We start from the raw sequence: 19913 nt of genomic DNA on the forward strand, positions 1-19913 counted from the left end.
TTCTCTCTCATCATTGATGTTTCTCTCTCTCTCTCTCTCTCTCTCTCTCTCTCTCTCTCTCTCTCTCTCTCTCTCTCTCTCTCTCCTTCTACCTTCCTCTCTCTGAAACAATAGGAACATATTTTTAAAAATAAATAAAAGCCCGAAGAAATCTTATAAGAGCATTTGTATCACCTCAATGTCTTAAATTACTCTGAAACTCACTGTGGCCTACATGGGGATCTTTGTGGGAGGATCCCAAGAAGAACTTAGAAACTCAAAACGGACTCAGCCAGTGTAGTAGAAAGAAAGGAAAACAATATAGAGAGCATTACATAACAAGTGGTAGCTCTGGGTCAAGAATTTCTCTTCTAGATTTCTAGATGCTCAAACTGAAAATCATTTGAAGTTCTAATTATTCTCATTTATGCTGTTGTGCCATAATGAAGATAACCTGTTTCAGTCATTAGCAAAGGCTTTAATTGTTTGGTGATCTTTAGTCACATTGACTTTAACTCAATTCAATATACATTCATTGAGTTTTCATTCTGGACTCAGAGAGATAAAAATATGAGTAAACCACAGTCCGTTCAGTCTAGTGGGGTTAAAAAATATATATACACACAGATAATTCAAGATAAGCTGTATTTTTTTAAATAAATACATTTATTTTTTTAGAGAAAGAGGGAGTGAGAGAGAGAGAGAAACATCAATTTGTTGTTCCACTTATTTATACATTCACTAGAGGCCCGAAATTCTTGCACTGGGGGGTGGGGGGTCCCTCAGCCCAGCCTGCACCCTTTTGCAGTCTTGGAACCCTCGGAGGATGTCCGAATGATAGCCTAAGTTGTCAGTTGGACATCCTTAGCGCTGCCGCGGAAGAGGGAGAAGCTCCTGCCACTGCAGCTGAGCTCGCCAGCCCTGAGCCTTCTGGTTAAGCAGTGCTTCCCCAGTGGGAGGGCATTGACCACCAGGGGGTAGCTCCTGCAGTTGAGCACCTGCCCCTTGGTGGTCAGTGTGCATAATAGCTGTCATTCAGCCACTCAGTCGATTTGCATATTAGCCTGTTATTATATAGGATTGGTTAATTCTTGTATGTGCCCTGACCAGGGATCAAACTCACCACCTGGGCATATTGGGACGATACTCTAACCAACGGAGCTACTCAGCCAGGACTGAATGGTGCTCTTGCTCTGAGAGGACAAAGCGGTTTCTTTTCAGTAAAAGATGAAATTCAATGGTATCTGAAAGATTACATTCAATTTATTCATCAAATATTATTGAACACACACATAGGTGTTTGACTCTCCTTTTAAAAGTTTATATTCTCTAACTGGGACATAGGCGCTAAACAGAGAGCTCTGCAATAGAAGTGTTATGAAGAAACATAAAGTGGGGTAAGGGGCCAGAGTGATGGAGAAGTGGGAGTACATTTCTATCAGAGAAAGCTCTTGATGAGGTGACACTGGAAGGATGACTAGAACCTCGGAGAGTGACATCACAGCGAGGAGGGCGTCCCAGGCAGAGTGGGCCAGCATAAGCAAAGGCAGGAGTGTGTAAGGGAGCTTTCAGGATGGATAGTGCCGGCGGTGCAAGGGAAGAAGAAATGGCTAGATATATAGGTGAGAGCCAAGCACCCTAAGTAAGAAGTTTAGGTTCATATTCTGTATGTAAGGAATGGAGGGCACTAATATTTTTTAAGCAGGAGAAAAAACATGAAGGAAGGTAATCCTTGCAACATTTTATTGGAAATATAAGCACATATAAACAGTAGAGGCAAGGAAATTCCAGGTTGTTTTATTAGTTTAGGTCCTAAACTTTAGGACTTTACTTAGGACAGCTCACTTAATAGGGAGGGATCAAATTTGGTTCAAGGATAGGACTGGCGCAGAGGAGGAGTCCAAGACTTTGAACCTGAGAACATGGGATAACTTTTGAACATTTCTGAGCTAGAAACACAGGAGGATGGATTAGGGCTGGAGAGAGTTTTTTCTTGTTGTTGTTTTTTAACATATTGAGTGTGATGTGTCATTTTTAACATGAAGATGCCTAGTCAATAGGTGGAGGTGAAGATCTGAGTCTGAGAAATACATCTGAGTTTGTAGATAGATCCTTGTGGGTCACCAGTATGAAGTCTGGTGCTTACATCATGGGAGTAGGCAGATTTTGGAAAGTCGGATGTGTAGGATGGCAAGAGAAAATAATCATCTCTCAAGATCACTCAGAAATACTTCTCTCATCTCTTTAGTGAACTTTAGAATTTCAAATGCCTTGAGATTATACATTGCCAAAAAATCATTTCTTAAAGATAAATATCACATGATCTTGCTCATTTATGGGATATAATGAACAACATAAACTGATGAACTAAAACAGATCCAGAGACAGAGAAGCATTGATCAGACTGTCAAACCTCAGAGGAAAGGTAGGGGAGGGTGGGGGTAAGGGGGAGAAATCAACCAAAGGACTTGTTTGCATGCATATAAGCCTAACCAATGGACACAGACAACAGGGGGGTGAGGGTATGAGTGGGGGTGTGAGGGGCAATGAGGGGGTAAGGACACATATGTAATACCTTAATCAATAAAAATAATCATTTCTTTTTTAATAAAGTTTTTTTTATATTATATTGATTTTTTATAAAGAGGAAGGGAGAAGGATAGAGAGTCAGAAACATCAATGAGAGAGAAACACCGATCAGCTGCCTCCTGCACACTCCCTACTGGGGATGTGCCCGCAACCAAGGTACATGCCCTTGACTGGAATCGAACCTGGGACCCTTGAGTCTGCAAGCTGATGCTCTATCCACTGAGCCAAACCGGTTAGGGCAAAAGAAAAAAAAAATCATTTCTTAAATGATCTCTTACTCCTGCAGTTAGCTCCCAGCATCCTTTTTCTTCTTAAGATTCCCACTTCATTTTTGGTAGGTATAATCAGGATTAATGGGATCTGAAAATTTAATATTTGGGTTCTCAATAGAAGTACAGGAAAGATGAGCCCACATTCATTATGCAGCATTGAGATATAAGTTTTATGTCATCATTTAGTTTGATTTCACTCAATCTTTAATCTTCACAAGGACAAATAATGTTAGCCCATAAAAATATTCTGCTTAAAAATGCTCATTTCTCCTAGGCACATATAAGATACACATAAGACAGGCTGTTCTTTGGTTAGAATTTGCAGTTATATTTAGGGCATATTTGCATCTCTGCATCTGCCAGCCCTGGATTTGTCAGGTTGCTCCATGACAGGTTAATCTGTTAGCTGCTGTGAATATTCCGGCAGCCACAGCGGAGCTGCTTTGCATACATCTCAGTCTTGTGGGCCTCTATCCTGTTTGGTTAGGTTGCCAGCTTTCAAGATACTTCAAAGAGCTTCATGATAGAAGAATTCCTCATCTGGATGGGGTGCCTTTTGGGAAGTGAGAGATTTAGTGACAGTCATATTTATCTTCTTTTTGCTTGATATCACAGAGGGATAGTGAAACCTATTCCCCCACACTACCTCCCCCCGCAAAAAAAAAAAAAAAGTAAAAAATAAGTTCAGGAGAACAGGGGAAAAGAAACCAAAAGGAGAAGCTTGAAAGGAAGGCATGCCAGGACGGTGTAGATAAGGGCTTTCGTCCTGATGTGCATTTACACAGCTTATGTCACTTTATTCCTGCACCTTAGGGGACTTATTCATATTCCCTACCCCCCACCCCCCAAAAAAATTAAAAAGTCAAATATAAAAGCAGTGAAGTTTCTTATCTGTGTTACAGTTCTTGTAGTTAAAATGCTGGACTTCTTACACCCTTCGTTGCTCATTACCTCACAGTTGTTCAGATCAACAAAATGTCTACTGCTCATAGAGGCAGCATCAGAGCTTGTAGCAAGAGATTTTATGTTTGATGGAATATCCTAAATGGAACCATTCCATTTCTACTGATATGCTTCACTAAGTTCTACAAATTTCAAAGGTTTCCCCTGAACCAAGAAGAGTATTTTTAAGAAGATTTTTCATACATGTGCTCATTCAATGAACGTTCAGTCATTTAATCTGTGGACAAATGTATTGAAGTACTAAGCTATGCCAGACACTGTGCTGACAGACAAAGGCTTCATCTCACAGCACCAGCCTGGTGGAGACCCAGCGCTAGGTCGGGCGGTCAGTGCTCGGAGGAGGTGTGCAGGCCATGGGGCCCTGGAAGAGGATGGGACGCGGTTACTGTGGGATCCTGGACAACGTCCAGCAGAGGTGGCAGCACTTTCGCGAGGGCTTTAAGGGCTTGTGTGATGAACTAGGAGCTAACCGAGTTCAGAAGAGGGGTGGGGGTGGAGACTTACTCTAGGAAGAGGGAATATCACCTGCCTAGCCATTATAAGAAAAGAATAATGTTGATGTGTTGGATTTTTTAAAGTGATCAGAACCATACCTTTTTTCTTCTCAATTTGCTGACTTCAACCATTGCTTAGTGATGGATTTTCTATCTTCAGGCAAAATATTTCTTCTTCTTGCTTTATTTTTTTTTTTCTCAACTTGTCAGGCTGAAATTAATATATATGAAATGGATATAAACATGCATAAGTAAAACATGTAAACATACAATATGTATAGATAGATACACACATTTACATATGTGTGTGTGTGAATAAATATATATATGTGTGTGTAAACATGTCTATTTTCCTTGTATAAGCCTTTATCACAGAGTTGGGTGACAGAAGGGCTCAATTTAGGAAGCAAAGTTTTGTCACATATTCCAGAATTCTCTTACCTGAGTATTTGGAGATTTTCCTCTTATTTTTATAGATCAATTTAAAAACATGTTTAGGATGAAGAATTTCAAGCTCTTATTCTTATCAAACACCTCAGTCTTCCTTCCTCTTCTGCAACAACCCATATTATTCTATTTTAACTTGCAACAACCAAAACTGCATAACACTTGATATTTACCTGGTTTGTGTTACTTTAACAGTCCTATTTATGATGTTTTGTGGCTGTCCTTGTCTTCAAAGACAGCTCATTAAGCTGGGCATCGCACGGAGCCATCTGTGACAATTCTCTGGTCCCATTCCTGGGTAATTAATGGTTAGCCTTTCATTTTATTTGTACAGATTGAATTTTTAAAAATGCCCTTCTATTGAAAGTGGATTTTATGATTTTGTTCTCTTTTCTTTTCTGTTTTTAAAGAGCACATTCTCATTGTCTCCTTTCCTGTTTCTGAGGTAGAATTCATTTTTATGTCTTTATTTGTGGAATGGTGTGTTATTCCCACCTGGCTGTCTTTCAAGTTCTGCAGAAGACTAAGTATAATGGCCAATTCCACAGAAAACAGAGCAGTACATTGGCAGGTTACAGAGCTTTTCTGAGAATATATTAGGCCATCTACTGTCTTTACTTTTAAGGAATATAGAGTGTAAGTACATAAAAAAGTAATAACAGAGACTCAAAAGGGTAAAATGCAGTGTGCTTATGTTTCAGGGTTAAGCATTGATATTAAATAAGTACTTTTACCTCATACTCAGGTTTCAAATATATGTTCAGGTACCATTTTTAGTTTTTGATCAATTTGGTGTACTTAGGATATGATGATTTTTTAAAAACATGATTTCTGTGTTTTCAAAGGCTCAACAAGATTTCTCTTTTGCATTTTAATTATCATTACCTGGAAAGTAGGATTATAAACAAGAAATAAAAAATACTTTCTTTTTAGTCACATGTTAATAGCAACATTATAATGAACTCTTTTTTAACATAATCTTTTAATTTTTTTTTAACTTTCAAATGTCTTGTAAAAGATCTACATGGAGAATATGAAATGATGCAGTTCTTTTTTCTGCACCATATTAAATACCCAGAAAACTGCAAACTATTATCTAAATATTTTGGAGGCAATACCAAATTTCAGATCTAAAGTCCAAATTAATGAATGGCAAAATGATGCTTGATGGAAATTATTTCACTCATCCTTTAACAAAATAAAAATAAGTGGATATCAAAGACCAATAAAAAACAAATAGGGATTTTCTCTCTCCTTTAGCTCCATTTTAATTGTTTATTAATGAGAATCTTTAAAGGTAATCTAATTATTTTGACATTTCTGCCTTTTGGGTGGGATTAGCACATGGAGAAATAAAAATCAATAATTGCTAGAACTAAGGAAATAATTTTGTTAATAAGATTTTAAATTTTAGCTTTTATGATTTAAAATTTTTGCTTTTACAATTTTAAATGCTTTACCATGCATGATCTCATTTTTAAGCCTCACTTTTTTGGGGTCAAATGAGTTAAATATCTACCATTTTACAGGCAGAACAGCATTGGTAAATATACTTAAAAAAGTAATCACTTGAGAGGTAAATAGAAATTTTGTAACCTATCCTTTCAGTTATCTTCTCAATTTCCCAAATGAATTGCTATTTATTTATGTTACCCCCAAGCCTTTAATTCCCTTTTATCACTTCCAGTTGATTTACCTCTGTATTACATAATCTAAAATTTGACCCATTATAATATTTATAGTTATTGATAAAAATGAGCTCTGAATGCAGAGACAGGAGGTGTAGAGAAAATTCTAAAACATTTTGAGTGAAATCATTACTGACATTATCACTGTCTACTGTAATGTATGGATAACATATTTTCTATGAAAAAGTTCACTTTTTTCTCCACACAACGAATACAGTTTTTTAGAAAAGAGCGTTTGCAAGTTGATTACCTTCAAATTCATCAAGCTAGTAAACCAGAGGAAACGACCTTCTCTGTAGGACAAAGGAATTAGCAAAATACATGAAAGATAATACAGAATAAATTGGGGAAAGAGCTGCACAGTTTACATGGGGAGATGCTTAGGATTTCTCATTCTCCCAAGGTGATCAAGAGAGCCAGCTGCATGCTAACTATGGCATACAACCCCGAAATTAGCTGTCACATGTCAACAAAGTGATATTTGCTAAGAGACCAGGTGTTGCTGCTGGTAGATAAAATGTGTTCCACAGCTTGGTACCTATGTTGTATTAGTGGTACCCAAGGAGAGCAGAAATTTTAGTAACTGACAGAAAGTCAATTCCTTTTGTATTCCACTCATTTATGTATGTGTGTTAGAGTCGCAGAACTATGCCAGAGAGGTGCAATTAGGTATGCTACGACCACATGTGCCCTTTGGGTAAAATAATTATTTTCTGCACAGAGTAATTATTATTGCTCTACTAAAAATGCTTCATAACGCTTTTGAGTGAAATATTGAATATTTCTTAGCAAGCATTCAACTTCCTGCTCTAAATATTAATATCAGGTCTTTTTTTGAGCCAATGATGATTAATCTTTATAGTGAAGGAATAAACAAAATTAATTATTAAATTTACCATCAGTTCTTATTTATCATGAGACTTTGCTCAGTTTTCAAGTATGACTCTGTATAAAAGTTGCGTATGTTCAGTGTTATGAATAGCTGCTAGAAACTGGTTCAATCCCTCCTGTTGCCCAAAATGTAATATAAGGCAAACCTGTCAGCCTTAGATCCAACCCACCAGGGTTGATTCCTCAGAGTTTCAGAATTCATCACTAAAGAATTGCTCAGCTCAGTACTAGGCTAGCATGATCCCCAGTTCAGCATTGTAATGAGGCTCTGGTTAGAATATGTCTTTTTTTCTTCTAAGCATACTAAAATTTAATAATATTAGGGTCTAGACATCCTATTATAGTCTTTATTCTAGACACACAGCTACCTTTGGTCTTTCTGTGCACTTAATTTTGAGTTTCCATTTTTGTTCTGGAAATATATCTGAAAATGTAATGTTGTTAGTTTATGTTACCACTAGAATACAGTTTTTATTGCATGTGATTCTGTGAAATCATAGGTTTTTCTTCAGAAGGTCAAGGATGATGTGTGAGAATGGATTCTGCAATTGAACTGATGTGGCCAATTTATCCTGTGCTTATTATTGGAGGAGCCAAAGAAGTAATGACTCAGACACAATTATATAAAAGTCAAAGTGATTTGTAGCTTATGAAAGATGAAATGCTTTAAACAGAAACTTTTTTTTAGGTAGATCCTAGGAAAACAGAGACTCTTTTAACACATTATTAACTTTATTTTTTCTCTCATTTAGGGTGTGGTTAGGCCCACTGGGGGGTACGCTGTAATGCTAAACTGGACAATGTCTTCTATCTATGGACTTCAACCTGGAGAGGTAATCATGGATGTCAGTTCACTTTAGAGGACATTGCTCTGATTAAGATACATGCGTTTTATTATGGTTTTTGTTTTTTTGTCTTTAGGTGTGGTGGGCAGCTTCTGACTTAGGCTGGGTTGTTGGACATTCCTATATCTGTTATGGACCTCTTCTTCATGGGAACACAACAGTTTTATATGAGGTAATAAAATGAAATTAATGCAGCATATGCATAATATTATTTTACTGAACCATTTTGGCATGTAGTTCTATGTAAGAGTAGAAAAATTAGAATTGGGACAGGGGACATTTTTATATCTTTATTTGTGGAACAATGCCATAAAAATTATATTCTGAAAAGCATACACTAAAAACTTGATGTCTATCACTAATACATTTCCAGAAAATATTTATTTATTAATACCGATTTTAGAGTCTTAGTAAAGAAAATAGTTATCATTAAGCACAAAGATTCACCTTTTTGTTCTTAAAGGATTAATGGGTTTCCAGATGTCTTGATTTTAGGTAGATGTTTTCACTGGTTTCTGATGATGGATACACAAACATGGAAGAAAACCATAAGCTGACCAGATTTATAGCTAAATAAATTTTTGCTTTAAGATTCTGTTGCATGGATTAATGTCACCCAGGAATAAGATATCTGTGTGTATACTAGAAAATGTTGCGCATATGCTCATTATGTTTGATTTTATCTATGCCTTTTATGAATACTTAAAACACATATTTAGAGTTGTAGGAGGCCAAAATTTAGAGGAATAGCAAAATGGTAGTTTACTAAATCAGTGTTGAAAATGAAATTGGACTTTTGGTACAAAAAGCACAAAATAGGAAACATGGAAATCTTTATGTTATTTTTATATTAAAAATAATTGCAGAGATGAAGTATGGGAAACTTGAGTTGGTTGCAGTTTATGTGGTTAAGTGCCTGTGAAATATAATTATCCATAATTCAAACAAAAGCATTTGGTAGTATTGCTTTAAAAAATGCCATGCTAGTATATAATGTTATGATCTTTTTTTTATATATATATTTTATTGATTTTTTTTTTTTACAGAGAGGAAGAGAGAGGGATAGAGAGTTAGAAACATCGATGAGAGAGAAACATCGATCAGCTGCCTCCTGCACATCTCCCACTGGGGATGTGCCCGCAACCCAGTTACATGCCCTTGACCGGAATCCAACCCGGGACCCTTCAGTCCGCAGGCCGACGCTCTATCCACTGAGCCAAACCGGTTTCGGCGTTATGATCTTATTTAATTCTTTCACATTTGGAAACTTGTGTTAAGGTTAATGGGGAGGAGAAAAAATAATTAACTTATTAGAAAGCATCTGGAGCCCTGGCCAGAGTAGTTCAGTGATTAGAGAATCAGTCTAAGTATGGAAGAGACACAGGTTCAATTCCTTGTCAAGGGCACATACCGGGTTGCAGGTTTGATCACCTGTGGGGTGTGTGCAGGAGGCAACCAATTGATGTGTCTCTCTCACATCAATCTCTGTCTCCCTCCATTCCCCCTCCCTTCCCCACTCTCTCTGTCTCAAAAAAAAATCAATGGGAAAAATATTCTTGGGTGAGGATTAACAAAACAAAACAAAACAAACAAACAAACAAAAAGGCATCTGGAAGATGGGGACTGGGATGAAAATAACGTCATATGAGAAAGAAGTGAAGGAATCGTGAAAGGTTGGTTTGAAATATAATATATTTACTCTCTCTCTCTCTCTCTCTCTATATATATATATATATATATGTTAGTATCTTTTGATATTTAAAGAATTGCTATATATAATGGAAGTAGTATAGTAATTCAGAGTTACAGGGCCAATATTTTGGGAATAATTAGACATAAAATTAATTGTCTAGTAGTAGAATAGTCAACTTCTTAAATAAAAGGTTCTCTTTTATATAAAATCTCTCAATATCAGACGAGGAATGTGGAGAAGGGAATTTTATATGTGGAATGTGGATAATAGTATTAGACCATGTCAACCTTCAAATCCTGCAAATGCAATGATTCTGAAAAAAATTAGAGACTATTCTCTATATTTGTGGAATTCTTCCAGTCACCATTTGGAGATATTAGTGTTCCGCCATTTTTACCTGGCTTGTTTTCTCTCTAAATGGTTGGGATATTAAGTCAGATTTTGACCCATTAAACCATCTCTAAAAGGGTCTTGGTTGTTTGTCTTTATCTAGAATGATGTGCTCAAGAACAGTGTAGATGCTCTATAAATACTTGATTTTGCAGGAGAGTGAATGAAGTAAGCTACATTTTAAAAACTTTCCCTTCACTTACGGTGTTTTTCCTATGACTTGTAAACATAGCAAATTCTCTGTAATCACAAAACTAAGCCTGTTAGACCATTTCCCACTCCTAGCTTGCCTTTCCTTATTTTCTTCGTGAAAGGTTGGTTTGAAATATAATCACTAAGATCCTTGAAAAAAAACTTTACCCACACTGTCTGAACACATTCTTCATTCCATGGGAGTCCAAGTTCTGTCCACATCACTTCATAGAAGCTGCTGTAGCGAAGCCAACAGTGACTTCATAAGCCAAAGGGCCTCTTTGATCAGATTTTATTTTCCTCTCAGTGGCATCAACCCTGTCAGTTCCTTGCAGGTAATTCTCTCTCCACTCTTGTGCTCCGTGCCCTTTTCTGCTGTTCATGCTGTACCTTTTGCCGGACATGACTTTCCCTCTGATTTTTTCATATCTGTTAATTCCTACTAACCTTGAAGACTCTGCTCATATGTTATCTCTCCAGAGGTCCCTCTCAGTCTTTGGCTGTACTCAGTGCCTCGTTCCATGGTTCTGTTGTCCATTGAGCATATGTCTGTCGCTGAGATGACCACATTGTACTGAAACTATATCTGTCTATACCCCCTATAGTGTGAAAACCTCAAAAAATAATCTCTTGGCGCAATGCATCGCATGCATATGAGCACTCAGTAAATGCTATGGAACCAAACTGAACTCTACTCTTTCTAACTTTTGACTGTTGGTCTCCTTTTGCTGTCTTGGTTTCTCTTACATTGATCGTTAATATGGGGGTTTAGTGGGGTCTTGTTCTTTCTCTAGTTTCTTGAGGTGTAAAATTTTGTTTATTTAATATCTTTTTTTTAAAATGTCAGCATTGATCACTATAAACTTTCCTCTTATTATTGCTTTTGTTGCATTCCCTAATTTTGATGTGGTGTTTTCATTTTTATCTGTCTTGAGATAACTTTAAAATTTTTTCCTGTGATTTCTTTTTTAACCCAATCATTATTAAAGAGTGTTTTGTTTAGTTTTCATATACTTATACATTTTTCTGTTTTCTTACTATTACTGATTTATAGTTTCATTCCATTGTGGACAGAAAAGATACTTGGAATTATTTCTATTTTTCTTAAATTTAAGGCTTGTTTTGTGACCTAACATGTAAGCTGTCCTGAAAATGTTTCATATGCTCTTGATAAGAATGTGTATTTTTCTGCTGTTGAGTAGAAAGATGTTGGCCAGAAGGTACAAATATTTAGATATTTACTGTGAATAGATTCTGGAGATGTAATGTACAGTAATGTGGTATAGTTAACGATAATGTAGTATATACTTGAAATTTGCTAAGAGGGTAGATTGTAAGTGTTCTCACCATAAAACAAAATAAAAGAATGGTAACTATGTGAGGTAGTGGCTATATTAATTAGCTTGATTGCAGTGATTATTTCACAGTGTACACATGTATCTAAACATCAAGTAGTACAGCTCAAATACAGCCAGTTTTCATTTGTTCATTATACTTAAGTAAAACTTAGGGACAATGATGTAAAACTGCTCATATATCAAATGACACAAAAATATATTTTATCTTAAATATTAAAAAAAGAAACCAGTGTACTCTTTTTGGGCTAAGTTATTACTTAGAGTGGAATATTAGTTATTTGTCACCTTAAATCTAGCTTGGCATTACATCATAAACTGGTTGGCATACTTGATCTTGATGTGGCAAATGTCATGTTTGTGTGATAACATTCTCTTTGAAAGTTTTTAAGGAATGGAAGTTTGCTTTTATTTTACATTTTTTTGCATTTAACAAATTGTTAACTTTAAGCAGCATACTACTTCAATGACTCTTCAGAGTATGCTCACTAGAGTAGCCAGGGCAGATGGTTGTCTGTTAATCCTATATAATAAAAGGCTAATATGCAAATTGTCCCCTCCACTGGGAGTTTGACGGGGACCAGGAGGCAGGGCTCCACCCATGCACAAATTCGTGCACCGGGCCTCTAGTAATTCAATAATTAATTTTGAAGGTGCGTACTACATCTGCCTACTCGGGCAATAAATTAGAGGAAGTAGAGGACATAAGATTCTGAACTGTGGTGTGGGAGCATAGTCCCTTGTCTGGAAATGTGAATATCTGTGTTATTTGTCTTGCTCTGCCTTTATTTGCCCATATAACCTTAGGCAAATTAACTCAACCTCTTCTAGAATCAATTTCTTCATCATTAAAATAGAGGGTGGACACATGTTCTCCTAGTTCTGTACTTCTGTGAATCTGCTCCAAGTCCATTGTATTTCTTTTTCTAGAATAAGTATATGATTTGATAGCATGTTTTAATGTTTATGACTCTGGAATTTATTCCAATTTATAGTCATAGTGAGTAAAGCTGACTCTTCAAATGCATTTAGTGAAGAAATGTTTCATTCTAAATTAGTGAAAAATTTTAGTGTTTGAGAGGAAGCATAGCAGTTAAGACTTCCATACAATGATTCCTGAAATGTCTACAAATTGTTTGGCCTCAGACAAGTTACTTAACTGCTCTCAGCCTCAGTTTTCTCCTGTAAATATTGATATTAATTGTACTTTTCTTATATGGCATTAAATTGGTGAATCCATGAAAAGGCCTTAGAATAGTTGCCAGGATATAATAATACAACAAATGCTATTATGAGCTACTGTTGTTATTTAGAAATATGAATTTATTCTTTCCCAGAATAGAATTATACAATATAAACACCAACCTTCATTCCCATGTGAGCCCGTCACTGTAATGTTTGAATTTTCAGATATTCGACATTTCTTCTTTCAGTGTGGTTGTCCTCACCACTCAAAAAAGTCATCACAGCACTACAGCAGCTCCCCTTGGAGCCCATTAATTCTCTCTAAGCACCTGCAAAGGAATAAGCACACAGGGATGTGTTGATCCTGTTACCAACAACTTTGAAGAATGAGAGGCAGATGTGGAAAATAACCCAGTTGTCTCTCCCTTCAAGAGTCTGTTCTTTTAGAGTAGAACTTGTGAGAGAAGTAAGAGTGGCCTTGAGGTCTTTCATCTGTGAATAATGCATTTCATGGTTTACCATTACCCATACATTTATAAGCTTTCATTTTTATTTTTTGATGGGCTTTGCCATTACTAATATTAATATATATATATTTTTCAGGATATTAAGCTTGATAATCTCTTATTGAATGTTCTTTTTCTGAATTCATAGGAGGAAGGGTTTAGATAATCTTGTCTTTTTTCTCTTTATGAATGATTACTGTGAAAATTAGCTTTACTCTCTCCTTTATTTGTATAGGAATCAAATAAGATAATGTAAATGAAATGAGTTTGAAGTCTTCAAATAAATATGATATATATGTATATTATATATAGTAAAATATAACAGTATTACTTATACACACATATTTTATGCATATATTTTCAAAATATTGATAACTATTACCACTATATATTCACACACAGAACTTTAAACCTTCTCCAAGTTTGAACATTTCATATTTCAAATACTGAGGGTAAAAACTACTTCCAGATTGTTTTTGTATTGAACAGTCTTGTGGAATTATCCCCAGTGGATCTTTAATGCACATGTCATCTACTTCTGTCAATGCTGCACTGGACCCTTAGTCTTCGTGAAGTCACCCTATAGTGTATTTTCCTCACATGGACCCTCCGAATGCTTGGCCCCTTCCAGCATTCGTTTTAACAATATAATGTTACCTGTATTTATTGTAGTTATCTTCTTTTTATAAGAACTTTGCCATCTCACTTATGTTAATCTGTTTTGTCTAATCTGATTATCCCTGTTTCAGGGAGAGATATTTGCTTCTTTCAGGCAGAGGGACATGTTACTTCATTATAAGACTAGTAGCCACAGTGTTGTTAACTAGTGCACTCAGTAGGCACATATCGTAGTCCTTTGTTTTCCCCGTCATGTAATGGAAAACGATGGTCTTTTAATGTCGTATATCACCGATGTCCTTTTCTGTCTCTATGGAATGAGAAAAAACGATGACTCGGTTTTTCCTCTGATTCAGGCCATATAATGTGATTTTCTCAACTGGGAAAGATTGTAAAGCTGATGCCAGCACCTTTTAGATTCCTCTCTCACTCGACCAAGTTGTACAAAGATACTTATTGTTTAGTTTATTTTTCTCTATGTGCGCCTGTGTTTTATGTTGGCGCAAGCAAGTTCAGCTATTGTCATAGCTCCATCAACAATATTTATTGGTGCCTATTGTAGCTCAACATCTTGCTAGGGGCTGATAGGGAGACAGAATAAAAATCGGGTGCACTCCTTGCACTGAAAATCCAGACAATATATTTAAAGAGGATAATATAGAGGACAGAAAGCAAATAAATCAAGACTAAAATTTTTTTTTTACTTTATGTAAAATATATGAAAAAAATGTTCAGAAACTATAATGAGCCATGGCTTGTGATAAATACTCTATTTAATTCTTGTACCTGTTTGGATGCAGTTTTCTGATGCTAGAACTAAATGAGGACCAAAGAAATTAAATAAGTTGCTTTAGGTCACATAGCTTGTAAATGGCAGAGTTGGGATGCCTCTCTGACTCAAAAATACATCCACCAGTCCTTTAAGGGAAGCTTATGGACTATAATAGACAGAGAAAACTATGGAAAAGACAATATAAATCATAATAGTAGCTACTATTGATTGAATGTTGCACTTCTATACAAAGTCTTAATTAATTTTCTCTCTACAAACCCATGGGGCAAATATCTTGAGCCCCCATTTACAGCAGAAACTGAGGATCAAAGGCAGTAAATGACCAGATGGAGCTAGGATTTGAAACAAGGTTTTCTGGCTCCAAGGTCAGTGCTCTCTTGCTACATTTTCAAGACGAACAATTGGGAAGCTGTTAAGTGCAAACTGCATGGCCAGAACCAGAGGTCTGAACATTAAGAAGGCAGGATGACAGGGATTTGGGTGGATATTACAAGAAAGAAGTAAACAGGATGTTGAACATAGCTGTGATGTCTTCAGTTAGGACAACATACATAATGGCAGTTATCAACTGAAATACTGCAGTAGAGCCACGACTGTTGTGCTGGGGAAATGGTACTTTAGAGTTTGGTAATGTGGAGTTTAAAGGTGCTACTCAGACATGTGCATGCTGCTGGGAACCAGGTTTGAAGCTCAGAAAAACGTTCAGAATTAGAGATGTAGAAAAGTTAATCATTCGGTCCCTAAGGTAATGAAGACCCTCAGAGAGGTGATTTAGAAAGGGGCATGAATTGAGAATGAAAAATTGGAGAGGTTGTAGGAGAATCAGAAAAGCAAGGTGTCCTGAAGACCCCTGGAGGGGAGGTTTTTCAGAAGATACGGCCTCAGCAGTCTGAGTGAGAGAGGTCTGGCCAGGCAGCAGCTGAAGAGAGCTTTGGAGATTAGGTGTCATTAACCACCTTTATGAGAGCAAATTTATAGGAAGGTTTATTGTGTTTATTTTGTTTTGCTTTTTAACATGGGGACATATGTGCATGTTTCAGGGCTTTTTTATGTAAAGGATTCAGTGGTATGGAGGAGCCAGGCTTTGTACAACCTCAGGTCGAATTGCAGTGTACATACATATGGAATAGCCACCCTTTATTTTCTGGGTAGAAATCTGGAAGTGTAAGAAAGCAAGATGCCATTTAATTTCTCTGCTTACAGTAAAGTCTCACTATTCACCATAAATAAAAAACAAAACACAACACACCTTAATTGGTCCCTCTAGTGCAGAACAGCAGAGTGATTGTACATCAGCATGGAGGAATTCAGAGATGAAAGCTAGAAGTCACAAGCCACCAGCTCTCCTAGTGATAAATGCTCCCTCTGACTGTTGAGAATGGTAAATATGTCAGAGTCCCTAATTAGAACAGTGCTGGTCCTGCAGAATTACCAGTTCCAGCGCTCTGCTTCGTTTGCCTGGCATCAGTACTTCAGTTAAGCATCTTTTTAGTGAGACAGATAGACTCTTATGACGTAGGTGGAAGCAATGGCCTGTTCACTGGCCATACATGGCCAACTCAGAGCTGGGAGAAGGCAGGGGAAGAACCAAACCAAAAGGGATAGATAAATTTTTCAAAACATTATCAAGGTATAATTGACAAAATACTGTAGGATATTTAAGGTGTATATTGTGATGATTTTAAACACATGTAAATTGTGACAGCATTGCTCCTACCTAGTTAATTAAAACATCAATCGCCTCATTTATTCATGTGTGTTTATTTTGGTGAGAATATTTAAGTTCTACTCTTGAAAGTTTTAATTACACAATACAAATCTTATAGTTGAAAGTTTGTACAAAAGGATGGTGCTGTCCTCACTGTAGAACAGCGGTTCTCAACCTGTGGGTCGCGACCCCTTTGGCGGTCGAACGACCCTTTCACAGGGGTCGCCTAAGACCATCCTGCATATCAGATATTTACATTACGATTCATAACAGTAGCAACATTACAGTTATGAAGTAGCAATGAAAATAATTTTATGGTTGGGGTCACAACATGAGGAACTGTATTTAAAGGGCCAGAAGGCTGAGAACCACTGCATTAGAACCTGCTTTTTTTAGAGTTCTAAAGAAAGACCAGGTGTGTTTTTAATCCTGCTACAAAAGTTTTATGTCAAAATTTGAGAAACCACAAGTAACTTTGACTCCAAGTTGTGGATTAATGGAAATCATGGGGTTATTAATAAAGTAAGTGATTTTTTGCTCAAAGGTGTAGCTCTAGTGTTTTTTATCTTTGTTTTGCTAGGTTGCTATATTCTACTACTGTCTTATGTTGAAAATGTAACCTCATTGGGAATTATGTGAGAAGTCAAGACATTACCTGGGTTTTTAACTTAGGACTTATCATTTGTTGTCCATAAATATTAACACATTGAATCATAAGTAGTAGAAAATTGTAAGTGCGTGTTAATTTCAAGATATTTGGTAACTGGCTTGTTTTCAGTGCTTTGTAACATCCCACTAACCACATTATAAATATGGGCAATTGATTGTCTATGAACCTCTGATGTAAAAATTTCATGATTTATAACAGCTGAAAGCTTATAACCTCAGCTTCGCCCCTGGAGGGATTGCTTTTTGCCTTTGTTTTCTGGGCAGCCACCAACAGGGTAGACTCTAGGTTAGGGGAAGGAAATAAGAGCAAATGGTAAGGACATAGATTTGAGTTTTGAAGAATTTTTAAATTACTTTCACCTTTTAGGCATATTGCTGCTTTTGGTGTGTATGTTGTTTGTTAAAAATCCCTATAATCTTAGAATTTTCTCATTTTAAATTTGAATAGCATTTGGGCTCCTGCCCCTTACTGAATACAAGTTCTGAAATTAGCATCATTTTTCCTCTCCGGCAGTTCAGCATAATTAGTGTGTCACTGGTTACTTTAAAAAAGCACTGTAAAGGGATGATATCGCCTATCTGTGCGTGTGTGTGCGTGTGTGTGTGTGTGTGTGCATGTGTACCGGAGCCTGTGTATGTGCAGGAGGGTTGGAGAGAAGATTGTTCAATAAAATCAGTAAGTTGCGGAGTCACTTTCATTCAGAGCTCATAATGAAAGTGGCTTACAGGCTTTGCTTCATTTTTCTAAAGCTCTAGTGGTGATAGTTGTTGAGAACGTATGGGTCCTATATTTATTACTTTATTCCTTCCCTTTATTAGACACAAATAGTTTGTACCATCTGCTATGTAATTTTTAATAATATTATGTCTCACAAACACCCATTATTACCAGAATATAAGTCCCATTAGAGCAGAGCCTTACCTAGTTTGTTCATATAATTATTCCCAGCATTTGGAACAGTGCCTAGCCCATAGTAGGTGCTCAATAAATATTTATTAAGTGAATAAATATATTAGCACTACCTAATTTAGTATGACATGTTTTTATGTGGATGATGGTTCTGATGCAAGATATTGCTCAGTGCTGCATAGTATTACCTGAAGTGTTTACATCATTCAGAACCTAATGTTTGTATTAATCTGCAGCTGTTTGGGGGAACAGTAAGTTCTTTACTATATCGTAATATGTTTTACTTAAGATTTGAGATCAAATGGAAATTCATAAGAAAATAAAAGTTTAAAATCTACACTAATAAAAGAGAAACATGGTAATTGGCGTATGACCGCTACCCTTCCCATTGGCTAATCAGCGAGATATGCAAATTAACTGACAGCCAAGATGGCGCCAGCAGCCAGGCAGTTGAGAACAGGAGGCTTGGTTGCCCCAGTGATGGAGGAAGCCAAGGTTCCCCGTCTGCAGCTGCGGGGCTCTGAGCTCCTGAAGCAACAACTCCAAAAGATACAATGTTTCAATTATAGAAGCTAAAAGATGGCGGTTAATTTGCATACTCAGGTTCCAAGCAGAGCGAAGCCAAACAGCCCTGAAGCGGCAGGGCAGAGAGGCCTCAGGGCCTGGGGATCAGCGGAGCCGACAGGCCTCTTGGCCCCACGATAAGCGGAGCCGAGAGGCCTCCCCGCCCCGGTTATAGCTGGAGCCGAGAGGTCTCCGGGCCCGGGATCAGCGTAGCAGCGAGGCCTCCCAGCCCCGGGATCAGTGTGACAGGGGGCAGCGTCCAAACCCCTGATCGCCCTGCAGACTCTGGGTGTGGCAGGGTGCGGCACCCCAACCCCCCCGAGAGGCCCTGCTTTGTGCGTGACAGGGGGTAGCGCCGCAACCTCCCCTGGGAGCAGGCCTAAACCAGCTGGTCATTATCTCCCGATGGGTCCCAGACTGCGAGAGGGCACAGGCCGGGCTGAGGGACCTCCTCTCCCCACCCCGAGTGCACAAATTTTTGTGCACCAGGCCTCTAGTATATAAATAATAAAGCAATTCTAAAATAAGGAAACATCATATTCCTTATGATGTTCAAATGATCTTGAAAAATCTCGGAATGGACAATAAAATGCAAAATATCTGAACCTATTGAGATCAACTAAAAACATTATAAACTTTTATGTATCCATCCTTCAGTGTCCTAATAGTAATGGTATGTTATCTGATTTTTATACTGGGTAAATATAATATTAATGAAAATTTGGCACAGTGTCAGAATTGCAACAATCATTATAATACTGTATCATTTATAAAAATATGGCAATGTTTGTAACTAATATTTTTAATACTTTAATCATTATTGTTATCTTTAGACATAAATAATTAAAGGCATTGTAAACTACATCAAATTGTGCCCTTTATGTAGGTACTCATTATGGGATAGCATTTTCATTATGAGGCTCATATCATCTTTTAGTAAGTATATTATTGTCACATGAACTTCGATTGGATATAAAATATCTTTCTTCATTGGAGGTCAAACTACTTTAAAATATTATCTCAGTGCTTTTAGCTTATTGAGGAAATATTAGATCAGTGATTTATTCTGATTTAGCAGGCAAGAAAATGGCAAGTCAATTGCATAAGGTCAGCTGACAAATCATTTCTTATGGGGTTAATATCAAGTTTCTCAAAGTCACAA

General features: G+C 37.0%; 1 protein-coding gene across 1 annotated transcript in view; it reads left to right on the plus strand.

Moving 5' to 3' along the window:
• ACSS3 (acyl-CoA synthetase short-chain family member 3) overlaps positions 1 to 19913 on the plus strand; it is a gene marked incomplete at its 5' end in the record, with an annotated part of 161415 nt that overhangs the window by 73253 nt on the left and 68249 nt on the right. The window contains 2 exons of the mRNA XM_006774714.2: positions 8076 to 8156; positions 8245 to 8340. Coding sequence (XP_006774777.1) covers positions 8076 to 8156; positions 8245 to 8340 — 177 coding nt within the window. The remainder of the gene's footprint in view (positions 1 to 8075; positions 8157 to 8244; positions 8341 to 19913) is intronic.

Source organism: Myotis davidii, unplaced genomic scaffold (genome assembly GCF_000327345.1).
Source record: "Myotis davidii unplaced genomic scaffold, ASM32734v1 scaffold26, whole genome shotgun sequence".
Taxonomy (NCBI): domain Eukaryota; kingdom Metazoa; phylum Chordata; class Mammalia; order Chiroptera; family Vespertilionidae; genus Myotis; species Myotis davidii.